This window comes from Theobroma umbraticum, unplaced genomic scaffold (genome assembly GCF_002168275.2).
Source record: "Theobroma umbraticum cultivar Fairchild unplaced genomic scaffold, ASM216827v3 scaffold_239.0, whole genome shotgun sequence".
NCBI classification, from domain to species: Eukaryota; Viridiplantae; Streptophyta; class Magnoliopsida; order Malvales; family Malvaceae; genus Theobroma; species Theobroma umbraticum.
The window spans coordinates 20,939-48,306 of NW_018397279.1; the positions used below are offsets into that span (position 1 = coordinate 20,939).

The 27,368-nt window shown below is 33.4% G+C and overlaps 2 protein-coding genes and 1 non-coding gene across 3 annotated transcripts; 1 reads left to right on the forward strand and 2 right to left on the reverse strand.

The window, feature by feature from the left end:
• Nucleotides 1–3,800: 3,800 nt before the first annotated feature.
• Nucleotides 3,801–10,796, reverse strand: LOC110427772 (isocitrate dehydrogenase [NADP]). Its single transcript, XM_021443368.2, has 16 exons — nt 10,609–10,796; nt 9,258–9,301; nt 9,050–9,159; nt 8,837–8,874; nt 8,607–8,684; nt 8,458–8,511; nt 8,264–8,365; nt 8,050–8,141; nt 7,847–7,950; nt 7,698–7,766; nt 7,499–7,614; nt 7,304–7,338; nt 6,703–6,845; nt 6,474–6,596; nt 6,174–6,272; nt 3,801–4,071 (listed from the first exon to the last, which is right to left on the reverse strand). Exons 1-15 carry the CDS (start codon nt 10,655–10,657, stop codon nt 6,185–6,187), a joined length of 1,245 nt encoding a protein of 414 aa, XP_021299043.1. The 5' UTR covers nt 10,658–10,796; the 3' UTR covers nt 3,801–4,071; nt 6,174–6,184.
• A 1,993-nt stretch (nt 10,797–12,789) lies between these two features.
• On the forward strand, nt 12,790–12,888 carry LOC149526310 (small nucleolar RNA Z103). The gene has a single exon (XR_016352138.1). It is a non-coding gene; the product is annotated as a small nucleolar RNA Z103 (small nucleolar RNA).
• Nucleotides 12,889–12,943: 55 nt separating this feature from the next.
• LOC110427807 (Protein kinase superfamily protein) lies at nt 12,944–27,263 on the reverse strand. Its single transcript, XM_021443415.2, is given in 17 exon segments — nt 12,944–13,495; nt 13,497–13,576; nt 13,682–13,753; nt 14,007–14,119; nt 14,193–14,330; nt 15,525–15,705; nt 15,802–15,922; nt 16,234–16,281; nt 18,659–18,709; nt 18,845–18,930; nt 19,437–19,503; nt 21,923–22,000; nt 22,742–22,835; nt 25,456–25,526; nt 25,624–25,764; nt 26,783–26,866; nt 26,988–27,263. Coding segments are annotated over 17 exon segments (1,635 nt in total). The 5' UTR covers nt 27,159–27,263; the 3' UTR covers nt 12,944–13,456.
• Nucleotides 27,264–27,368: the final 105 nt, after the last annotated feature.

Sequence of the window (27,368 nt, forward strand, 5' to 3'; positions counted from 1 at the left end):
TTTGATCATCCAATTTATCTCTAAATAAATTAAGATATTTTAGAGATAATACTCAAATTTGTCCAATCAAAACACAAAGACTCAGTGTTTGACCAATCAAAGGATCATTTTTTAGTTATTATGATTTATCTCTAATTAAATTAAAATAATTAAAAGATAAATTCAAAGAGACTAAATTTTCATGAAAATCTCTCATCTAGCACTATAAATACAATACTCCTTCAAGCCAATTGATGAACCACAGAGAAAGAAGGTCAAGGGAGAAAGGAGAACAAGGGAGAAAGAAGATGATTTTGAAGAACCAAACCTCCAAAGTTCCACATATCCAAGAAAGAAGAAAGATTTTGAAGACCAAAGCCTTCACAGTTCCACATATCTAAGAAGGAAGATATAAAGACCAAAACCTCTCCAGATTTCCAATCTACAAGTCCAAGTGATCCAAATTGTTCGTTTTCAAGATCAAGTCAAAATACCCTTGAAGTAAAGCCTCTAATTTGTTCATAAGACCCTTAAGGTCGAGATCAAGTTATAAGACTCATAAGAACCTTTAAGAAAATAAGAACCTTGAAGAAAATATTCACTCAAGATCAAGTCATATACCCTTGTAGAAAATATTCATTCAAGATCAAGTTGTAAACCCTTGAAGCTGAGATCAAGTCATAAGACTCATAAAACGCTAGAAGAAAATATTCATTAAAGATCAAGTCATAGACCTTTGTAGAAAATATTCATTCAAGATCAAATTGTAAACCCTTAAAGCGAATTCAAGATCAAGTCATAGACCTTTTAAACACCTATTCATTCAAGATCAAGTTGTAGAATCTTGAAGTAAATTCAAGATCGAATCATAAGACCCTTAAATACATATTCGTTCAAGATAAAGTCATCATGACCCTTGAAATGAAGATTTAAGAAACTAATTAGAAGATATTCTTTATTAGAAACGAATCCTAGATATTGTAAATCCACGTTTTATATATAAATAAATATTTGATATTTGTCTCCTAATTTTTCAAGTCTAAAATATTCGACACAAAATTTATGTGTACAATATGATTTGTTTAGTTTATGTATGGATGTAAAAAGCTTACTTGGGTCTAACAGGCTAGACCTGTCTAGGTCTATGCACTGGTTTTGGATCCCCAAAAATGAGTCATGACATGTCCGCATTGAGACAAAAGAAAAGGTGGCAACGGCCACGATGTATCTTGTTGGGGATGCCACATTATGGTGGCATTCAAAATTTGTCAATGGTGAATGCCTCATCAACATTTGAGTCGACCTCGAGCGAGAAGTAAAGAATCAATTTTCTTTAAAAATGTCTAATGACTCCCTTCTTTAAAAGCTCTCCTTTAACAGTCATTTAAACCATTTAAACTTTAAAACATGCCAACAAAGAGCCTCTATTTTAAAGAAGGCAAGGTTAACCCAAACCCCTTTCCACATATGCCAATTATCAGCAACATTACCAACAACCAATCTATAAAAAGATTGGTAGAGTAGAGACCATTTGAACTCTTTCTCCATATCGACATCTCTTTATCTAGATAAACATTGTTTAAAATCTCCATTAATTGCTTCCATTGATCTCTCTCCCAATCAAAAAGGGCCCTTCTTAAAGGAATATCCTAATGTCAAAAGTTGTCAATCCATGAGCCAAAATCAAGTTAGGAAACAATTTTGTTAGAAGCAAGTGCAAAAATTCATGGAAAAGCAACACAAAAAAGGAGATCATCAATCCAAATATCTTGTCAAAATTTAATACAATCACTTTTACCTAGAAGAAAACCAATACTTGTGTTCACCAAATTTGAAAAGTGACCATTATCTAGTGACAGGCTAATGATATTGCCCCATACATATAATGTTCTTTTTATAATAACGATAGGAAGGTAACAGGCAATTAACATTCATACCATTCTTTTTAGCAATAACATAGCTCGAAAAAGAATCCCTCTCTTCACCAAAACACCAAATTTATTTATTAAGAAAAGAACCATTCTTAACATGAAGATCCACAAATCCCGAACCTCCATTCTCTTTAAGAGCATAATGAATTTTACGATTCGAATTGTCTCCAAACATTATGAGGTAATCGAATCAGGAACATATAATAGACTAAGAGACTAGAAAGAACAGATTTAATAGGAATCAATCTCCTACCAATTTAGAGAAATATACATTTCCAATCAGCTAGTTTATTCTCAAATTTATCCACTATGGGTATCAAGATAGCTCTTGAGCCAAGATTAACACCAAAGGGCAACCCTAAATTAAGTGAAAGGGAGAGCCCAATTTACTTGAAATTCTATGAGCCCAATCCTGGAGCACATGATCCTGGATGCCGATTCCATAAAGGGTGCTGTTATTAAAATTTGTTTTAAGACCAGATAGTAACTAGAAGCCAATAAAATTCTCTTGAAATAAAGTAAGCTATCTATGTCAGGCTTGCAAAATAACAGTGTCATTTGCAAATTGGAGATGAGACACCATAAAACCATTGCTTCCTATTCAAATTCCAATACAATAACCAAGAGAAACAGCCTTGTTAATCATGGGTCCAAAAGATTCCCCTACCATGTTGAATAAGAAGGGAGAAAGAAGACATCCTTGCCAAAGCCCTCTGCTGATTTTAAACTGCCGGGTTGGGGTTCCATTAACAAGAAAGGAAATCGATGTTGAAGAGATGCAAGAACTGATCCAATTCCTCCATCGAAGGCCAAACCCCATTTTAACCATGATTAAGTCTGAGAATTCCCAATCAACTCTATCAAATGCCTTATTGAAGTCCACTTTTGAGAAAACAACATCATTTCCATTTTTTTTTTCAAGCTTATCCAAAACTTTAATAACAACCAAAGCGCAATCAAGAATTTGCCTACCTTTAATAAAGACAAACTAGTTATGACTAAGGATGGAGTCCACGACATGCCGAAGCCTATTGGCGAGGACTTTCACGCTCAACTTATATATCCTTTCAAGTTCCAACCAAGCTCATCAAACCATAATCACTAAGACTTGAAGGGTCGGCCAGTTTTGGAATAAGAGAATTAAAAGAAGAATTAATTCTAGCATCACACTTACCCAAATCAAAGAACCCCGAAAACAAGATCATAACATCAGACTTGATTCTATTCCATTGATTTTGAAGAAAGCTCATGTTAGAGCCATCAACACCTGGGGATTGTATCCATCGCAGGTTTTAGGGTAAATAGGTGTATTTAGGTCCTTTTGAGATTGAGTTATCTCATATTCAATTTGGATTTACTTGAATAAAGTTCGTGTCATTTCATTTTAAATTTTATTAAGACTAAAATCAAATATTAGTATTTCATATCTTAGTGGTTACATTTTTTAAACTGTATAAGGAATACAAGCAAGTTTAATACTTGTCAACAAGTAAGAAAATTTTCATTATCAAAATATTAAATTAATAATAATCTTAAAATTAATTGATTTGAAATGAAATATCACACGCATTTTGATTTCAAATCATTGCAAATGCAATGGTCATTTCAATTTGAGCATCTCAAATTGGAGTTATATTTGATTTGAGCTTCTTGAAACTTGGATCTTTCACTTTTTGATCAACTTGAATCCGGTTACGATACTTTACCTATATTAATCTGTTAAGCTTTAAAGCTTTACTTAAATTTGATGTCTCCTTTCCCTTTTTCTCCTTGACTTCTTTCTTCATTGTGTTTTGGTCCTCTCCTTTCCTTTTCTCTCCTCTCCTGAACGTCTTTCCACTTGTGCTGGTTCCAATTTTGTTTTATTATCTTTGCAATGCAAACCATTAATTGCTACCAAAAGGATAGAAAATAGATAAGTTTCAATGATGTGAGGTCATTATCTCAATTGTTTCATCATATGGTCACAGCTAGAGTGAAGGATGTTACTAGGGAAATTGATCAAAATCCACATACAGTAAATAGCGCATAATCAAAGCCTTACAAATAATGTCCATCAAATGCCATCCCCAGCCTTCTCACCTCACATTCACGCTTTTATTATTTCCCTGCAAAAGCCCCAAAGCATCATCAAGAGCTCTCAACCCTTGCATATCTGAACCTGCAACAGATAGTGATGCAAACATTAACCGCACTGAGTAAATTCAAGGATTGAAATCATATATAAATCATTTTGACAAGAAGCCCCTTTAAAACTCATTGCTAATCTCCTGAGCAAAGTCACAGTCTATCACAATTACATTTCAATAAAGAACAAAAGTCATAGTCCACCTTGTGATAACTCTACTATATAGAGTTATTTTACCACATTTTAGATGTTAAAATAGTTAAATCCTTGTGCTTTTAAGTTAGTTTTAAGCAGCCATTATGTTTTTAGTTGATAAGTTTAATGCATGTTGAACTACTTTAATTTGAGTAATTCTAGCTCATTTTCATGCTAAAAGTCCTAATTTGAGTCATTTCTGATTGAGTCGTTGCTTTGAAGGTTCTTAAGTGCATAAAGATTCACGAGAGTGAACCACGCAAAGATGGCTATGTACAGATTTTTACTGAACATGCTCCAGTATTTTTAGCCATAACTTGCACTACAGAAGTCGATTGATAAGATTCTTGGACTATTGGAAAGCTAAGAGGAAGGGCTACAACTTTCATGTTTATCACTTTTTCCAGTTCTGATCAAATCGTGGTCAAACACCTTGTTGAAGTTAGAACACTGCAGTTTTTCTGCATAAGGCAGCAAGATAAAATGAAGGCTACTGCTTTGGAGAGTCAAGGTCGTGGCACCCTTAATGTCCAAACTCCCATACATGAGACAGTGAGCACAGCGCTGTGGTGCTGGTAAAGCAAGGCCAAGGCACCCTACTAAGTTGAAATTCCCATACTCTCACCTGAGAGCAAGGTGCCGCAGCACCCAAGTGGGAAGGTCATGGCAGCCGTCATGTTTCCAAAATTCTACAACTTAAAGGATTTTTAAAACTAGGGTTTTTGAAGAGTATAAAAAGGGCCTTTCAGAGGTTCTAAAGGGGAGAAAACAAACAACTATTCTAGAGAAAAAGAACCAAACACAAAGCAAAAAAGCAAGAGAATGCGAGAGAGAATTGAGATCAAAAAGCTTCAACCTATTAGTTTCTCTCTTTACTTTAATTTCTCTTATTTTCTTTAACTTGGATTACTAGTTCATTTTCTTTGAATAATGTTTTTAGTTAATATTATGAACTAATTTACTTTTTCTAGGATTATGTTTGAACTCAACATGTAATTTGAATACTTTATCTTTCTTTTATCTATTTTCTATGGATATGAATTGTTTATTCCAATTCTGTGTTAAATGTTTCTAATTGCTTGATCACTAATTAGATTGATTTAGATATTTAAATATAACTTGACGAAAGGAGCTGAGATTAGGTCATGAGTGGAATAACATGTGTTTAGGTTCACTTAATTGATTAGGCAATTTGATTTGCATATAAGATGGACATATACCTTTATCCAAAATTAAAGCACAAACTTAATGGATCTATTTTCAATTGAATATACATAAACATATAGTAAATTAATTGAAAGAGATTTTTATTTGCACCTCAACAAAGACTTGTAAATAGCTTAAATTCTAGATTAGCAACTCAATCCGTTTAAATAAGTCTAGAGAGAAAGATGATTCAGATGAAGTGTGGAGGGATATCATAATTCTAGGTTTTTAATCAATTGTTTTTCCAGTAAATTTTGTCATTTAATTATTAGTTTAAATTTGTTAGTTCAGTTTTGCTTTTAATTAATTTTTAATTTGGATTACTTGGATAAAATCAGTTTGTCACAATTTTAGTAATTGGTGCAATTCCTTGTGGGATTCGACACCCTACTTCTATATTACTTGTTATAATACGTACACTTACGTGAAGAAATTTCAACAACACCTTGCTCTGATATATCAAGAAAGAAACATGCTGTAGAGATACTACGTTCCCATATTTACCACAGGTAAAGCATCTATTGGAAACATACCACTTGCCAAGGAGTTCATTGCAACTAAATTTCACAGCATAAATAAGTTTAGTTGATATGATTATCTTCACAATAAAATGATCTCTTTCAGGTGTAGGAACAAAACAAGCCAAAGGACTTGGTCAGGACTTAATACACAGAAACATTTTGAAACTGCAAAATAAATGTCATTTGGTAGCAAGACAAGTTAGACGTAGTTACCATGTTTAAAATCATGCTTTAATAGAAAGTCTTGCTCTGAGCTCTTCTGCCACAGCATCAATGAACTCCTCAGTGTTCAGGTATTGGTCCCTAGCAAGCCTGCATCATTCATATGAATGTTACAACCGTATTATGTATAATTGCATATATGCATGCATGCAAGTGAACATACAACAAACATGAGTGCCCAAACACACTAACATATCAAATGTATGTATATACGCATTTGCAAATTCATTGGCCATATGCTGTAAGCTCTTGTCATTTAAACTGCATAAAACGTGCTTGATAAATAATTACTTAGACCCGTGAATGATAAGTGCAAGATCTTTGGTCATCTTCCCAGATTCCACAGCTCCAATACAAGCTGCCTCAAGTTTCTCAGTGAACTCCAAGAGTCTGGGATTGTCATCCAATTTTGCCCTGTAAACAACAAAATTAATATTCTCACTTGGTAGTTTTGGTAAACATTTAAATAATCTCATTCAATACCAACATAAAGAGGAAAATAAACAAGTCCTATTACTACCTGTGTGCAAGCCCACGTGTCCAAGCAAAGATAGATGCTATGCTGTTTGTACTGGTTTCACCACCCTTTTGGTGAACTCTGTAATGTCGCGTAACTGTACCATGAGCAGCCTCTGCTTCTATTGTCTTCCCATCTGGGCACACCTGAAATGTAAACCAATTCATTTTCAAGTAGGGCAGATTCGGTGCATAGGATGTCGGGTATGATAAAACAGAAAGCATGTCATCCCAGGTTCGGTATTTATCTGAAGGGGAGAGGATGACTCAATACAGTGGAGGGGAGGAATATTTTTAATCCTATGGGATAGGATGAAAGGTATGAGGGGTAATTTTGACCAATAACAAAAATTATCATGCCAAACTCTTAATCTTGCACACACCAAATATGGAATAGAATAAAAATTATCCAAACCTACTCTTAATCTTTGTGCACACCAAACATAAGATACGAGATATTATCTAACCCAATTCCCTTCCTTATATTATTTTATCTTATCCTGTGCATAAAATGCACCCATAACGTCTTAAATATAAACTTATTATTTCCACCAGCAGATAAGAAGATAAAAGTTGAGAAAAGAAACTGTAGACATGAGATATACCAGCACAGATGTCATCAATCCAAGAGATCCAAACCCTACAAAAAGCAATTTAGGTTTAGTTACCTGGCCAATATAGGTTGCATGCAACAAGAATAATGCAAAACAAATTTCAGAGCCTTTATGGCTGTAAAGTCCATCAAATTGGGGTTGAAAGGGGTAACATTTCTTTGCCTACTACTAGTTTGTAGCACCAACCTTGGGCTAAGAAATCACTTTGGACATCACCATCATAGTTCTTGCATGCCCACACATAACCTCCTTCACTCTTGACAGCATATGCCACCATATCATCAATGAGACGGTGTTCATACCTTCAATTAAATCATCTAAATCAATCTTTGACATAAATATAAGCAATAATAATGTCATTTAAATAAAATAGATCCCTACTCACCATATCCCAGCAGCCTCATATTTTGATTTCCACTTAGCTGCATAAACCTCTTGAAATATGTCCTTAAATCTTCATTGAATAAACAAACATGTTTATAGGAGTCAAAATTGAAAATGAAGTGCACAAGACTATTTAAGCAAGCTGCATACCTTCCATCATACTTCTTAAGAATAGTATTTTTGGTACTAAGATAAAGGGGCCACTTTTTCTGATAAGCAGTGTTCATAGAAGCCTCAGCAAAAGCACGTATGGACTGCATCCCCAGCCAAATGTAAAACAAAACAAATCAGCCACAACTAGAACAAACAAATTTGGCTTCAACAAGACCATCAAAAGATTTATAGATTCAGACCTCATCTGTGTTATACATGGCCAATGAAACTCCTCCATCACCAGTGAAGTTGAAAACTTCCCATTCTGTCTTCTCATCTTGTCCCTCTGGCACTGCAAACAACAGAAATCAATAACCCAGTTATTTATGAATGAAGTTGTGCTGAAAATTAGAAAATACCAATTGTAAAAAAGCAACGGAATCTTAGGAATCATCAATCAAAGAAAAGATTTACCAAAAACGAGTTTTAGTTTCCCAGCTCCTTTAATGACAGCATCAGTTGCTCGATATTGATCACCAAAAGCATGCCTTCCAATGCATATAGGCTTCGTCCAACCTGATGAGACAAGAAGTCAGTGTCACTTCATATAAATGTAAAAAAAATAATAATAAAACATATAGAACTTCAACATAAAAAAACTTAGAGACCTGGGACCAATCGCGGGACATTTTTGCAAATAATTGGTTCTCTAAAGACAGTACCTGAAAGTTTATGCCAACCAAAATAGCTAGTTATTGAACCAACACAAAATAATAGGAAAATTTTTCAGTGAAGATATGAATGCAATAATGCTAACCGTTCAAAATGTTCCTAATTGTCCCATTAGGACTCTTCCACATTTGCTTTAAGTTAAACTCCTTAACACGAGCTTCATCTGACAATCACCAACACCATATTGTAAGAACTTGCCCAATTTCAAACTTTAATGAATATCACCATCTAGTAAGAATCCAAATTTCACTAATTCAACAAGTAAATGTTTGCTTCTTTCCAGCAAGAAATTCAGAATAGTTCAACAATGTATACCTGGAGTAATAGTAGCACACTTGATGGCTACATTGTACCTAAAATAAGAACCAAAAGTACTAGGGATCAGCAGCAGAAGAAAACTCTTATAATAAAATGCAAGTACATGGACCCAATTAAGTTACCACTAGGAACAACAGCATTGACTAAATATTAGTCCAAAGAGATATTATCATTATGTAGGAATTTTAGAAAGAAATAACAAAAACATACTTAAGACTAGCTTCTGCACTTTCAACTGTAACTTTGTCAGCAGTGGCATCACGATATGGAAGGCCAAGGTCAAAGTACTTAACGTCCAACTCCAGAAAGGGAAAAATGAGCTGCAGAAAAATCGAAGGATGTTAAGTTCACAAAAACTATCTTTAAATCTTTTGACAAATATTATATACAAAGCATCATACTCAGATCAATGAATCACCTTATCCTTGATAGATTTCCAAATAACTCTGGTCATTTCATCTCCTGTGGCACATAAATGAACAAGCACATGGGATCAGGAGGAGAAATATAAGAACGTTCAGCAACAAAAGAATTTCTAATAGTGATTATGCCAATTCAACAGAACCAACACAAAGAAACTGCAAGGTATAATGTACAACATTGTCAAAGTCTTAAAACGCTTAAGATATGCCTTGTGGCATTCTTCTCATAAAATTTATAAAACTCAAAGATATCTTCCCTCCTCAACAAAAACTCAATCGTCATACCTCGCCATATATATGCATATATGTAGTTTCCTAAAAGGTTTTCTACAACATGCTCAATCCAATGTCAAGAAATTATTCTTTTCCCTAGAGTAAACTTTTCACGACAAGCCATGTAGTGCCAGTACGATAGCATGCTGTAGCAAATTTATTAGTTATATATTAATGAAAGATCTCCTGAGTCCTGCCTACTGCATAAGAGCTCATTAAAAACATCACATAACAGTCAACATAATCGAATAAACAGCTGATTAAGAAAGGACTGCCTAGCACACAAATAGTGAAAAGGATGTTCTTGGCTTTGATTTGAAAACAGTCCTCTTTTCCATTTTTGGCCTTTTAGATTTGGAAAGGCTTTGCTTGTTATGGAGGATGGAAACCTTTTTCAGCTTCCTGCTTTGGAGCTTAACCATTGCATTATAACTTTTTCCTTCATTCCTCATTTCCATCTTCCAGCCAAGCAAAGCCTAGGCTGATCGAAATGAAAAAGATTTCTGAGAAAATAGAAATTCACAATAGCAGAAAAATGAAATTAATAAAACATGTTTTAACTGCTTCAATATATATTTGAAAAAAAAGTTGTTTTTCGCATTTACTAAACCCACATTCTAGAACTCAACTGAAAAATGGTTTACAGAAAATGAAATGACCTAAGTTTCTCAAAATGAAATGTTGCAGGATCTATTATTATTGTAAACTTGTATAAAGATATGAGATGATTAATTTGATTGGTGATAGAGACTAGCGGCATCTCCATAGGTTATGGACTCAAAACAAGTCCAGATTGGCATCCACAAACAGTTTAAGTTTTGGTTTTTATTTCTTTTTCCCAAGTGTATCAAGTAAAGAAAGAAATGTCAATATAATGATCGGATCAACACCTTTGCATCCAATCGAAAATCAACCACAGTTAGAGCAAAGAACAAGTCCGGATCTCAATGCGAAGCTAATATTGATTCTAAGCAAAGTAAACAATTTGAATCTGAAAGAGAAAGCAGAACCAGAAGCAGAGAGAGGGAGATCTGCGGATAGGGGGAAAAGAAAAGCTGAAAGAAAGAGAGATACCATCCATCTCAACGATGGGATTGGCGACCTTGATCTTCTCAAAAGCCATTGCTTTTAGTGTTAAGCCTAACTGATTTCTGCTCAAATGTTTGTGCTTTTTAGATGAAAAATCAAAACTGGGCAGCTTTGTTAGAAGAAGATGATATGCGAATTGCTGACTTTTTGACCTCACCTAACCCACTATTTATCGTCCCTCACCAACCATAACGACTCATTTACAAATATCCTTTTTATTCTTTGCTTTTCTAATAAAGTCACAAATTACCAATACAATAAAAAATCTCCCATAAAAAGAATTAATGAAATAAGTTGAACAAAAAAATTAATTAACAAGTTAGCATGCAATTAGATACAGATAAATTTAACATAAAATTAAACTAAATCCACTTAGAATGAAAAATTAAACTTGAAATCTCAAAATTTTTAAATCGACAAGACCTCTCATTGATTTTCTCTTTTTTTATTATCACATTAATTTTTATTTTACATACCCCAATTTAATGTCAATCATATAACCAAACAATACATTTATATTATTAGAGACAATTCATCTTCAATAATAATTCAAATCATAGAGATAAATGGATCTAGCTTTATCTTAGCTTACCTTGATATTGTAATCTTGTTACTTTGATATATCTTATCACTAGTTTACATAGGTTTTATTTATATTGTAAATTCTTAAGTTTGCACATGGTGGGATGAATACAAGATGACTCCCTGCCTTTACACCAAAATGGGCGTTTTGTTACCCTATATTTCTTCATGGCCGACCAATCAAACTCTGTCAAGTTGCAATATCATTTCATCTAACCAATTGAATCATTTGGTAACCATGGATGCTGCTATACACTACACAGTTATCTATCAAACTTTACCTCAATTTTTCTCATTATCGATGAAGCTCACAAGCAACAAAGAAAACTCTTGTGATTATGTAAAAAAGTTATGGATGTATCATGTGTCTTGTGTTAATGCATGTTGTTTTATCTGCTTAAATTGTTCTTCATATTGTCATATGATGTATCCTTTATAGAGACGGGGAGTGAGGATGACTTTTATGGTACTGGAACCTTTAGTGATGAAGCTGCTGATGATAGAATAGGAAGATAAAAATGTAGATGTTGCATTTGTGAGTTGAGTTGAACTCTTCAACTTGACCACAGCTTCTTATCTTTGCATTTGTGTGTGGATACCCAAGAGGCTTCTTAATTAACTTTTTCTTACTTTTGTAAAACAACAACACCATTACCATGATATTTACTTTGGTTTTTTTAATATTTGTTGACAGCCCACTCTTACTATTGCTCTTTTCTGAGTATTTGTGTTTGATTGTTATGAGTGAAACAAGGAAATTCTTGGTTGGCATCTTAAATGCTCTATTTTTATGGTAAATAGATTTGTGGTAGTTAATGCACTTTCCTTTTATCCAATTTTGTTGATTGTAGACTGTTTTTTTTTTTTTTTTGGGTCATAATGGTGGTACTGGTGGACTCTTCACTCTCTTATTTTGGGCTTTAAGAGTAATATGAGTTTGGGCTGCAGAAAAACAAAAATCCTATTATTCAAACTTCCCACCGCCCGACCCCAATCTTTTGCCCAAAAATAGCTGAACAAACCCAATTGGGGAGACAAGGTTACTCTTGTAATTTCAAGAAAATTAGGGCTTGGTCATCTCTTCCAGACTTATAATCCGCCGCCTCCTCCTCCTCCTCTTGCTCCCCCAGCCTAACTCTTTTCATCCTCTCTTTAAAATTTTCCCCTCTCTCTGTGTTATCTTCGGCTGGGGATTTTCGTAAAAGAAGGTAATAAATTAGAGTCACTGTTGCGCTTGTATTAAAATAGCGACTTCAGCGCTGTACGTTGCCTATATCAATTTGGGCCTGAGATTCTGGCATTTCGTTTGTTTCCCATCAAGTTTTATGCATACAGATGCGCCAACATTTTTAAATTTATATATATATATTTCTTTGTTTTCTATTTTCTTTGTTTTTTTTAAGAATCAGAGGGAAGTGGGGAGCATTTCAGTTAGATGATTGAATCTGCACCGATTGTGCCATATTTTTCTCTACTCTCTAATTCGTTAAGAGATTGCAAGCCACAACTTAAATACATCTCCTTCCAAATTTCAAATGAATTTTAATTATGTTTCATTTTTAGTTTTTGTTGAATTTAATTATTATGGAAGTGATGATTATTTCCCCAGATGATCGACGCTGAACATACTGTGCGATTAGATTCTCATTTTTCATGAGAATCCAAGCCAGGAATCTGATCCATAATCCCTTATTTTGATTTGATTTAATTGCCGAGGATTCTTCCTATTTTTGAACAATTTTATATTAGTAAATTACAAATCATATGTCGACTGAAAATCAATTACAAATTATATCTTCACCAAAATGAAATAAATGTAAAAAAAGAAGTGAAGATGTCATAAAAAAAAAAACCTAAAGCAGAGGCAGAAATAACAGCACTGCCAACTGCCAACTGCCAACCTGTGTTTTGAATCTCGTGATTTATTTTCTACATAATTTCTTCAAAGATCAAATTTATCATCAATTATAATTTCTTCATTTGTAGTGAACTTTGTCAGGGAGAAACATACATGCTTGCAAACAAATGAATTGTAGGAAATTCACAACAGGTACAAGACTGTGTCGTATAGCTTTGGCCATGCCCTCCATTCTGCCCTTTCATATTCACAATTATCGTGCAACGCTCAATATTCCCTCCGACCAATCTTCAAACTGCGGTTGTTACCCCTCCTTGAGCAAATTGAGATCTAAGCAGGAATCTCTTTTTGCACCTTCAACTTTCTCCTAATACAAAATAAATAAATAAAAATCTACACTCTAATGTTGAAGAACAATGTCAAAAGGCCTTTTTCCGGAACCACTCATCTTTTTATAAAAGTTATTGAGAGATTGCTTCAACTTCCCCATCCAAAAAACCAATTCCATTACCCCTGAAAATATTGAAACATTTCAATCATTCTGCTACCCTTCCTCACATGGTTTGTTAACCATCTACAAAGAATGATCAAAAGATACTAGTAGAAAAAAGCCCTTACCCAGAGCAAGCTTTAGATGAATGTATTGTATATTTCCTATCAATCTCGCATATAAGACCACTAACGTCAAATCTGACAAAAAGAACAAGAAAAATAATAGTATTAGTTAAATTTCTAATTACAACAATACTTCGTGCCCATATAATCAAAGTTTTCCAACTTAGCAATGTTAACAGTTCAGGAATATAAATCCCTCTCTCACCATACACTCAAAAATGAACATACACACAAGGACAGGCACAGGCACATGGAGACGAATGCATTAGAAAGCTCTCTCCTGCTTAGCAAGATTAAGACTGATTTAAAAATTGGAAGAAATATTTACCAGAGCAAGGATTCAACTGCCGAGAGAGACCATGTGAGGCATATTTGCCATAGGTTTGCAACCTCACCCGTTTTGAAGCACCCAGCTTGCTAATTATAGATCTCAGTAATTCACTAAAAAAGAAATGACAAAGCAAGATTAGGAGTTACTAAACTCCAAATAAGCTACTGAATTTATCTATCTTACTCTGTTCGCAATATCATGAGAAAGTCCGAAGGCAGAGATTCCATGAATGAAGATAAGTCCTCCATCTTTAGAGACTTTAAATCTTGTTTCAGTTTCTTTTTCTCTTCAACCAACATTTCCTTCCCAAGACCAGGTTTACTGCCAATCAGAATACAAAATTGGCAATTAGATTGGTATCACAGCTATTAAGATGTCATAAATGTGTCACTAAATTGAACCTCTCAGTCTCTCTACAGCCCATTCCTCTCCCAAAACAAAAACACAGAAAAAGAAGAATGAAAAGATGAATTAGTATATCAGCGAAATGCTTCAGGCATTATAACATAGGAACCTACAAACAAGAACTCAAAAGTGAATAGAAATTAATTATGGCATGTTGTTGAACACCCACAAACCACTGTCTTTCTTAAAGGGAAAATCACTTAATATTGTGTACACAAATGAGAACTAGTGCTGACAGGAATTACAAGAGGCATGTCACTGAAGCTGCACTTCATCTAACCTAGAAGGACACTTTCAAGATTGTGCTTATCATGTCAGAATAAAAATTGCACCAGAAAGTAGTACCTTGTTTTTACCTTAACAAGCAGAATGAAAAACAAAAGTTAGGAAGAACGACAACATGAATCAAAGGAAGAAAAATTAATCAAAATCAGACCATGGCTTGATCTGTAGATGCAACATAAATAGTGCCCTTCGGTTTCAATTCCTATGGTAAAGAGGTGACAAGGGGAGTAGGTATGGTTCCAACTTTCTTGAGAATAAATGACGTAAAGTTGATTTATAATTCCATTGTCCTTTAATTTAAAACCACATAACTACAAATTTTTTCTTCATCTCAAGTTTTGACAAGTGGAGTACTATCTTATTGTGAAGTTTTATGAGGGATCAAAAGTAGGAAACAAAAATTAATTGTGTTTTCTAGAACAGCCTAGCTTATGCTGCAATAAACCAATAATCTTTATTATTACACTGTCATGCATAAGGGTTGGGGAATTTGAACTTATGACCTCACAAAGGATGGCCGACCTTTATATCTTAGAACCAAGGCCACTCTGACAAAACCTATGATATCTAGCATCATCTTAAGGTGAAGTATGGTAATCTTGACAGTTACATTTGCTAAGTGTTGCCATCAGAAATGAGAATACTATCCTTACAAAGTTCTTGCAAAAATATAAACTTCTTCCACTACTGATTTTACTTCAAATTCTGAAAGGAAACACTTCATCAGCATTCTACTTAATGTCTCCATAACAAAAAATCCTTGACAAATAGCAAGATTCAAGAACAGAAATTAGAAAAGGATAGAGCAAAAAAAAGGTAGATCACCTATCAATCGTTCTTCCAGTGAAAATGATGGGGAAATATCTGGAGTACTTCCCAACACCAAAACGTTCACCTAAATGCTGTATCGTTTTTGAGTCCAAAAGAATCAAAGCCTTCCAAAGCTGACAATATTCCAGCCTGAACTCTTCATCCAATTTTTTGCAGATTCCATGGTCCAGAAGAACTGCATGTTTCACCATCTCAGCATAAAGGTCCATATGCATATTAGCATGATTAGTAAATCTTATCTTAGAGAGAAATTAAAAGATTCAAGACATACCCAGAGAAAAGCCATCCCGACCTTCTGGAGATACCAATATGTTACCAGGGTGTGGATCCCCATGCAAGAAACCATGAATGAATATCATTTCTGCAAACACTTCCACCAATGCCTTAGCAACCTTCAAAAGAAACCAAGTGAAGCCAACCTGAGTAAGTGAATTTCCTTCAGTGCAATAGAATGAACTACTGAATGCCCATCAAAATCAATATGGTAGCTAATTCAACGACCATACATACAGAAATTAAGATACCCAATTTAGAGATGTTCCACCATCAACAAAGAAACTTGAGACACAGGATTTACTCACCTACCCATAAGACAGTATTATCCAGAATTTAAAACAATATGCATAAATAATTGCAATTGCAGTAAACTCATCACCCGTCATGACAAAATTTAAAAAAATTATTTCTCGCAAAAAAAGAAAACCTTCACTGGATCTATTTTCATTCCCTTCAGAAATTCGACATCATCAACCTGAAAGATAAGAAACTTCCTGTTAATGGTACATTACAGTCAAGCCAAAAGCATAATATACACATGATCTCAAGTGCAACATAAGCAACTGTACAATAGTTAGCTGTATGCATGATGAAAATAAATTCAGAAATCAATGCCAGAAGCAATCTTCTAAAATTAGTAACCTCACATTCGATAATTGTTACCATTTAAAGGTTTTCCCAATAGTTTAGAGGCTGATTTAGTGAGGGGCACACAATTTGCACCCAGTGTCAACTCTACCTTTATCCTCTCCTTGTCAAGGATCAAAAGTAAATATTATTAAATTCCAATCAAACCAGTTATAATATTGCTAATTAATGGAAACAAGCCAAAATCAATATCCCAGTTGATATGCCATGCTCAGGTGTTCAATTCCAACAAATATCTTTCTTCATCCCCACCCCCCTAAGCAAAGCAATTAGAACAGGTCTATCCATCTTGATTTCACTATTAAAGTAGTGATGCTATCTTGAAAAGGCCAAGCGAAAAGTATAGTAAAATTGCTCCTCTTTCTTAGAGCCACTCACTTGAGTTCTAAAGATGCTGCATAAATATCACATGATTTTTAGTCAAGGGATCATGGTTGTTTTGCTTTGGCCACATCAGCATGCTGATGCCAGTGTTTCAGACAGAATAAAATCCTCCTGAGATCAGAGTAGCAGTTATAACTAACAATCTGCCCTTCAGAAGAAAGCTAAGGCTACTGATCAGGCTATAGCAAAGCCCAAATTGATCCAACTCTTAATTAGCAAGCTTACTAGGTAGCCTGATTTACAACTGCCAAGTCTATCTAGACCATGTTTATGGAGTACACTACCACATCTAAAAGTACTGTCACCCGATACAAATGATCCAACCCCCTAGCCTGCATCATGTTCCAAAGCAAGTGATTCCAATGACAAGAAGTTCACAAATCGAACCCAACTAAGTAGAGAAAAGGTTTGAAGATGAGGAAGATAGAACAAGAGAGTTTATTTTCAACAAAAAGAGTTGTAGAGTTGTTAAGTGAAAAGATACGCAAGTCTTAAAGCCTAAAAATGGATTTTCCAAAATCCAACATCAGTAACTGTTTGGTCAACTAAAATTTTATAATGCATTTAAAACCATTTTATTTTATTGCTCTTCCTTTTCAAAGAAATACTACATATATTGACACTTGCACATTTAATTGAGTGTGCATCTTACTAACCAAAGTAAAGACTCAAGTGTAACACAGCATCCAATACCCAGCACAAGTTGATCAATAAACTCACATGCTTCAATATTTGAAACCTACATTGTGTAAGAACCTAACCCAAGCTTCCACTTGTTGACTATAGCTTTTTATTGGACTTGAAGTCCAATGTGATAAAATCCCATGATTATATAGTGTGAAGGATGTGACAGACCAAGAATCTCATATCAAATCTATATCTAAGTGGTGTAAAGCTTGCTTAACTCCTTCAGTTGTTACTCATGTAGCCTTTAGGTGGAACTGTGATTCAATGACCACATAATTCTGCATGAAAGTCAAGGAATTGCCTTTTACCAGTGTGCATGCTGTATACCACAATGTAAAAGCTTGGCAAAACTTTTTGAAGTTAATTAAACAATGAGGGTATCTGAGGCATCATGGTGCTTGCGTAGTGTAACATAATCCTTCAATATATGACGCATACCTCAGAGGTCTAATACTTAGTAACTCTACATTGATGCTAGTAATTTCTAGTTCATTTGATTTAGTTCAATTTATCATCCAGCAGCAGTTCTTTCCCAAGTTGATAATAGCTTAATCTTTCCTTAGCAAAGCAATCTAAGCTGCTTTTCTAAGCCAACCTCTAATTATTACTCTCTTTGTCTCATCCCATAAAGCTACAATCTGTAGCTTACCTTGCGTCAGAGATATGTAAACCAGTCACACACTATGCAGGTAAACCCCGGAAAAGTAATATAAAGATACATGGATATTAGGAAAGCTCAAAAAGAAAAATAAATAGACACTTTTATTTCAGGATTTTAGAGTTTTTCAGTTGGCTCCAAGAAAGAATTGATGAAGTTTGGTTACAACTCAGATTGGCTTACAGAGAAACAATCAACCCAAGAGGGGGATCATATACTATTTTACACGATATATTTAAACTTCATAAATTCAGAACAATATCATATTATTACTACAAATAAAAGAAAACAATCATTGTAGAATATTTTGCTAAAAAAAATATATAATATAGAATATATAGCACCAGTTACAAGCCATCTAACTTCAAGAGTTAGATACATTGCAATGGTAAGGAGTTATAAGAAACCTCAAATTCGACAGCACCATACATAACCTAAAAAATATAAAACAGATTACTAAGCCATTTGCCCTTACCTTGTGGCCACTGCAAAACTGCATTGTGAGAACTTGTTTTGTCGTAAATTCCTGAAGAGTGGAAGTAAATCTTATATAACCAAGCTTTTTACATGTTCCCACCTTGTTGGAAACATGAAATACTCAATGGAATTTATTCAACAAATGGTGAAGTAGAAAATTAAGAGTAGAACAACGATGTAATACCCAAAATACATGAGGTACCCTAACAATCTTGTTCTGTTTAAAGCCGTTGGCAATTGTCTCAGAGTTTCTTGCCTCTTGAATAAAATCTGTGGAGACATAGAGGGAAAAACCAATAAAAATATTGCAGCCATTAAAGTAAGCAACTTAAAGTTGAAAATAAAATGTAAGTAGGATATCAGCTGATATCCTGGTCTCTCGATTCAGACATATATCTTTGAGTAAATTACACAGAAGTCCTTGAAGTTTAACCATAATTCAGCATTGAGACACTTGTCTAGGAAAAAGCAAAATCCCCAGAAATATATATTTTCATTTTATTAAACCTTTCGATCATATTCAAACTCTTATTCGGATCATGGAAGAGGCATAAACTCAAATAGACTAGTGACAAGAATATATTATGAGAATCAGGAATTTTATGGACGTGTGAATACTCACCGAACAGTACCAAACAAACATGAAACCATGGGCACACAATACATTCCCAACTTGATTGACGATCATAACTGACTATGAAATATAAAACCGAAGAACTAATTCGCAGCATGTATTAATAGCAGACACGACTGCCAAAGACAACTCTATAACTCACCAAGCTCCATAGAAACTGCTTTAGTGAATTCTGAGACCAGCCACCCAAACCTATATTCAGGGAAAAACTGAACAGAGAGAGAGAGAAGATTAGGAGATCTAACATAAGTATAATTTAAAGGGAAAAAAGTAAAGACATCTCCATGCCAACATTATTTATTTTCTCATTTCCAGATCCAGCTTAATGTAGCAGAAACCACATTTGGAATAAAAATGGACCGCAACTCCTAAATGGTACACACTGCTGTTGCTTATTAATTTTGAGATAACTAGACATCTAGCTCCACTTTAAGGATCATTAATTTGAAGAGCAAAGCTATTGATAAGATTAATTCATGGATTACCTGTCAGACCCTACCTTTTTTTAAAAAAAAGAAATTCTGACTATGGGAATATTTATAGAACATTAAGTCTGGTCAGCTTGGCTAGGACCCAAAGAAGAGTCCAATATCTTCCTTACATTTCACATGGATGCTCAAAAACCCAACCGGCCTGTTTAATTGTTCAGAACATGTCAGGCAAACCTTTATTTGGTTGAAGACCACCCCTTTCCACCTCAATATTATTCATTTAAGAAATTTAAAACTCTCAGTTGTTTTTTCCACTTCTTTCTTTACTTTCTCTTGCTACCGCTAGAAATTTCTATTTTCATCCACCATCACTTTCCAACCACATTCCACACTTATCCATGATATACACTTCATGCATGTACCTCCATAGCTTCAATAATGAACCCCTGGCAAGCAAGAAAACCGTGGCATGGTAGAGCTGGCAAAATGGGTAGGTTCGTGTTCAGGCTATTTGAAGTTCAGATCATCTTAGGTCTGGCTCATTCGAGTTCAGGTTTAAGTAGTTTTGAGTCATTTTTGGGTTTCATGTAGCCATTTTCACAAATTAGGACAAAACAATGGTTTGACTTATAATATGATTGATGTTAAGTTACTATTACAAATTAATGTAATAATATTTTAATATAAAATGCGATAAAAATAAATTTGAAAATTGATAATATATCACATAAATATAAAATCCTTCCTATCCAGCTATCCCACCAATAAAATTGGATAAAAATTAAAACTGAATATGTAGAATAATTTTATATTCAGCATATTTTAAATCAAATTTTAGATAAGCATAACAACCATTTAAAAATTGAAAAGCATAGATCTTAACCTTCAAAAGGTTGAAAATACGTTATATAACTATATTATAAGGAATATTATTTTTAAAAATTTTTAACATTTGATTAAAGTAGAAAAAACAAGTTAATTAGTGGTAATTTTGCATTTTGTACAACATCATTTAATTTCAAATATAGTGATTTTCGTATTGAGCTCAAGCCATTATAAGTTCAGGTCATCTTGGATTCAGGCTTTTGTCTTTTTTTGTCAAATTGAATTGGGTTGGTTTCAGCTTCAGGATAGGTATTCTAATTCGGGTTAAATTTGTCACCTCTACTTATGGCCACCACCTAAGATTACAACTACTGCTTAAATCTAGGTCACATGTATGAGGGATCAAGCCCAAGGCACATTTTGTCTCTGAATCACAATGCTACCTTAGTTGCCCCAAGTGAACTCCGAGCTTATAGCCTATTCCTCCTTTTTCAACCTCTGTTGGTCCATCTTATAACTTCAATGAACGATATCCCTTCTTAATCACAAACTGACTTTAACATGCTAATAAGGCCCTTTTGTAAGTGCTATCATCTTCACCATTTAGAGTAAAGCCTTCATAGTCATTCCAATTTCATGGAAAATAAAGAGCAAAACTATGGTAGAAGGTTTGGCAACATAAACGAAAATCTAGTGAAGGCATGATTTTATCAAAGTTGCTGCAGAAAAGATGTTAAAGTACCAAGGAGGTTCCTGTGCTAATCGAAAAACGTATTTTAGTCTCTCTATCTAAATTTTGAGTAATTTAATCCTATACTTTGATATTTGTAAACAACTAAGGACAATTGATAACACCGTAAAAGAGGATTGTTACCTAAGCTAACATGGTGACGACATAGCATTGATGTGTAACTTTCACTAACAAGTTGATGATGTCGAATATAAAAGTATCTGTATGCTGACATGGAATTTTAATTAAGGGTTTATGCTAACAACAGTCATTACCCAGTTAGCATAGATAACGGGTCACAGTGTTATTGATTGTCCTTGATTGTTCACAAATGTCAAAGTACATTGTAGAGGGAGAAGTACACTTTTTGAACTAGTATAGGGACCTCCTAAGTACTTTAACAGCTGAAAAAGTCCCCAGCAGCATTGATAAAGGTGAAAAAGAATGACATGACTACATGCAAAAATCTACAAGATCTACATCAAATAGCTTAGTGAAAATCTACAGGAAGGGTAGAATTCATTTTCAGAAAACCTATTTGAAATGACCAAACATGGTAAATACAATCTTAAGTCATAGAAAAACAAAATTGATATCATTTGACAAATATTAAGAACAATTATTAAGAAATTCAGTGCATACCCATGCAACAGATTTCGAAACGAACTGCATTATTCTTGTGTCTAACTTCATTTTCTTCTCTAATCCCGGGTATTGCACCTATTCTCCATAAAAGGAAAAGCATTTTGTTGTCAAAGACTTACAACCATATTAACATGAACAAACTTTAACAAATTAAACAAATACTTACAAACCATATTAACAAACTTTAATGAATCAGACAGTATTCAACAAGCATCATGGTAAAAACAATGGGAATAACAGGTAAAAATAATAATAAAAAAAAAATAGTTTCTTTCCTTCTGTTTTTTATGCATGAACAAAATGAAAGTAATAAATGACATAATGAATAAAAATGGTGATACATATGTTTTACATACTTCTATGCAAGTTTACTTTAACTAGGATTTCATGAATTTAGCATATTGATTAGTTACTACAAATAGTATGCAAAGTAAAGACATCCTTTATTTCATGAATTTAGGATTTCATGATTGGACCAGTCTCAAGTTCGAGTTGCTTCAGGTTGAGTCATTTCGGATTCATGTCATTTTGTGTTCAAGTGTTTCAGGTTTGGTATCTTTGAGTTTCGGGTCATTGACTATTTCATTCAACTCACATTGGATCAGGTAGGGTACTAAGTGGGTTCAGCTGGGCTTGCAGGTTTGGATAGATTTTTGCCAGATCCAGATGAATGGTTCCATGCATGCATCTATGAATGGCATTAGAAATCTCTCTATTAACTCTACCCATCTATGTATAAGACAAAGACATCAACATTGAGTACAAAGAGAAAATCAATAAAGGAGTTAACTAAAATCAAATATTCTGCCAACAAACCTTAATTGCTACTTCTTGATGGTCTTTCAACATTGCATGATGCACTTGAGCAATGGACGCAGCAGCTATTGGTTGTTCATTAAACCAAATGAAACTGAAATTTACACAATAATCTTCTAGTCAATAGAAAATTTATGTTTTTCATAGACAAGATTTTACCAACATAAGCAATGAATAGAATTTTGCTTTTCCCTTTTCTGTTGGTTCTATAGGATCTAAAACAAGATGTTAGGGTCCATATTCAAAACTTTAATCTATTTCTATTGAAAGTACCTACAAAAAATAATGAGCTACCTTGTTACACCATCTTGCCTTCAAAGTACCTAAAGCCCTCTCTAGTTTGAAAATAGACACTTTCACCCCTTGACTGTCCACCAAGTTAGTCAACTAGTAAACTCTTGAGGGACCCGCTGCCAAATATTCCTAAACAGCCAAATGATATTTGTCTTTGGTATAAAGAGATAAGGGAGGTTAGTAGAAGAAGAAATAAGGCTATTTTAGTCCAAAGATATTGATTTAGCTTTTTAAAGAATATTAATATTTGCTCTTACATTCGTTGCATGTAAATACTTGTCATTTATTATAAATAAATACTTTCTAATACAAATAATTATATAGTATAAAGTTTGAGGTACAAATAATTGTTTGTAATAATAATTTATAAACTATTCAATACTATAAGAATTAAGAAAATTATTTTCTCAATAATAATAATTCAAATAATGCAATAAACTAAAATTAAAAAAAATAATTATATTGAAAGTAACTATTAATTAATAGTATAATATATTCATAATTTATACTAAAAAGCAAATGAAACCTTCTTATTAAAATTTTTCTAAATCCTCATAACACTTCTGATAGATTTTTAAAATTTCCCTCATTTAAGAGTTTTCAAAAAATATATTACTTGACATTTTTTTTGAAATGCTATCATATGTTAGACTTTCATTTACTTACATGAACAAGGTTAAAATGCATGAGACGCAAACAAAGCTAGTTGAGATAAAATTTATCATATTAAACTAGAAATAATCACTAAACAAAGCTCAACATTTCTAATGGAGGACAGAAATATGCATGCTGAGAGATCAAGTTATCTAGGACTTCATTCTGTACTTAATATTTCTTATTGTAATTTTTACATTTATTTAGGCTATTTTAGATTATTTAGGTTCTTTTATATTAATTAGCATTTTACTTCTTTTCCTAGTATTAGGGCTTTAGGGTTGTATTTGGTATTCTATGTTTTAGGCTTAGTTATAAGTACCTAAGTTATTTTAGTTTCAGGTAGGCTTAGATTTATTATTTATTGGTATTCTCTGGTTATTTTTCCTTCACCTTCATCATAAACAAAACATTGAGCGCTGGATGACCCAATCTGTCATTCTTATAAAGAGAGCTAATGTCCTCTTTTAACTATTAACAGCATGCTTGGTTTACTGGAAAGAATAGAATGGGAATAGAATAGGAGAAGAATAACTATTATGTAGATTGGTTCATAGGAATGGAATAGGATAGAAATTACTATTATTACTTATTCCATTGTTTGGTTGGCAAGAATAATTTTAAGAATAGTTACGGAATAATGGGTAAATGATAAAAATACCCTTTATTAAAATTTAATGATTTTTTAATTAAAAACCAAAATATTATGATGAGAAAAAAATGCTCTTTATTAAAATTTAAGAATTTATTTTGATCAAAGATAAAAATATTCTAAGTAATAAAATCAAAATAACTTTTACTATAATTAAATAATATTTTCACCAAAACACAAACATAATTTTATTATAATTTAATAATATTTTGTATTAGAAGATAATTAAACCTTTTATTATAATTAAATAATATTTAATATTAAAAGATAAAATATATTCTTCATTAAATTTAAATAATACTAAATAATATTCTTTATTACATTTATTGTATTCAAATAACAATATTAAATAATATTCTTTATAATATTTATTATAGTTAAATAATATTATTATATTAAATAATATTTAAATATTTTTATTTCCTTTTTTTTGGAAATGAAGTAAAAAATTTTATATCTTCTGTGTTTTAGAGAGAGAAGGAGTGACGAAGAGAGAGAAAAAATAGGTTTATTATTTTTTTATAAGGTAATTTTTTAAATTGTACGAAGGTGAATTTGTCTAATCAACTTCTTTTCTTAGTCCCAACAATTTGGAATAGCTATTACCAAGGGGAGCCTTTGTAATGGCTATTGAGGCTTCTCTTGGAATGGCTATTCCGAAGAATAGCTATTCCATTGAACCAAATGCAACTTTATCTCAGGAATGAGAATAGGGAAGGAATGGCTATTCCATTCCCCCCAACCAAGCATGCCCTAAAAGAATAGCATATTAAAAACTTAAAATGTAAAGAAACCAAAGGGACACTCAGGTCAGAGTCCTTTTTATGCACCTTTCCACCTAAAAAAATTATTTAAAAAAAATGACCTTGCCACAAAAAGCATGTGAGGTAAGGTGCGATATGCTTTTCTCGCTTTTCTTGATTTTCGCTATGCCATAGTGCCTGAGCATACACCCCGACAGCACTGGGAGGTAGAATACTATCTGGACTATATGCTAGCCAGTACACACTTAGTAGTTGTCAGGATGAAATTATACAACGGAAATATGGAAAAAGTGAGGAAAGATGTTAACAGTTAAATGAATCCAAACTATGATTAAAGTAATGAAACTTACATCTCAGACAGATCCTGACCAAGATTGCTGATTATTGTTTCTTTTATGATCTTAAAATCACAAGGAACTGCCTACAGTATCATAGAACCAGGATTTAGAATGAGAACCTATAAGGTATCTCTTCCTGGATAACATTATATGCACGGAAGAGAATAAAATCAACCATACCTGATCCTGCAACGAAGAAAGGGTCGATGAGTATTCTTTTGGGACCTGACGCAGGGAAGCAACAAATTGACCGGCTTTCAAATAAAAACCTTTATTCATTTCACATAACTTCAGCATTCTCTTAGCTGAGCGCAAATGAACCTAATTAGCACCACAAAACCAAATATTAGTATCTACGGCATATGTAAGATCAAACATTCACCAAAGCTGAAGCTTGTTTATACAGCCTTTGGAGTGTACACAAAGTTCATTCAAAGAATTTTATTTTGTTCCTTTGACAAGATTTAGGAACAAATAAGAAGGTGACATCAACTGATGTTTCCTTGAATGAGTTTCTTTTGTAAGGTATTTTATAGGATAACATCAGAGTTGACAAGGTTTTGTTTTCTTCTTCGTTTTCTTAATTATAGCAGCTTTAATACTATAAAGCTCTTACTAATATACTTCATTTATTAGTGTAGTCATGGGGGAAGAAATGCAGTTAAGAGATTCTTCCAACAACAGGTAACTCAGTTGAAAATGAAGGCCTCCATTAAAGGAACTATATTCCTTAAATTTGCTTAGGTTGAAAGCAACTTCAACCCTCTAACAGTAACAGAAAGTATGGCATCTTACTCAACCAGAAAAATCAAGATGCACAGAAACATCAAGAACACATCGGTCTAAAACTCCAGATATATGTTTACATGCCATTTGGTGTTTCTTTTTGCCATTTGCCTTCTATTATTCACATTTTGCTCTCTTAAAACTAGCTAAAATATTAAAAAAAAAAGAAAATAGTTAAAAGCAAAATCATATTTGATTAATAATAAGCAAATGGTTACATGATAGTTTCTTTTCAAGTATTATCGGTCAAGGTATAATCATACATTTTGTAATCATAAAAATCAATTTTTCAATTTTTGGTTATTTAATAAAATTGTTTATTTTGGTATCCAAATACACCTTCTACCTTTTGTTTTGGAAGCAAAAGGCAAGCAATCAATGCGAACATGCAGCAAACAGATTCCATGAATATTAATTTTCTATTAATATTTACTTTCGTTTATAAAAAAAAAAAAGGAAGTGACTTAATGGAGCTTAAAAATTCCGATGCGAGTTACAAAGTTTTTTAAGGACAATAATGTTCTACACAATGGAAGATGGAATAAAAAGGAACCTCAGATAATAGAAGACGATATTCATCACAGTACTTTGGCAGCCCATACAGAGAATACTTGTAGTCAGAAACGGTGACTGCAATCTGCACCACAAGGACTCGAAATCAGAAAACATGTTTAGAAAAAGAAAAGAAAAGGAAAACAAAAATCAGGAAAGGGATTAAGGGACTCCGAGAGGGAGAGAGGCAAAGAGAGAAATCTGACAGTGAAGATTGCACGAGAAGAGCGAAGAAGGCCTTGGAAAACGGAAGAGTCAGGGGAGAAGGGGACAAAATTGGAATGGGACGCAGCTTGATAACAGAGGCCGCTGGCTGTGAGTAGGTAAAACGCAGCCTTGACTTTGGCGGGTAACTTTGATACTGTCTGTCTTCTCATCTGCTTACTGCTCACTGTATGCAATTTGCCATTGCTATCTCAGTTTCAACTTCAAATAATGGAGTTCTTCAAGTTGAAGCATCGTTTTAAAAACAGCGCCGTCGGGCTTATTTCCAAGTGAATCGGCTAATCCAGTTAAAACATAAATAAATAAATAAATTTATTAGCAATTGCAAAACCATTCCCGTTATTAGTTTGCTAGTATTTGTT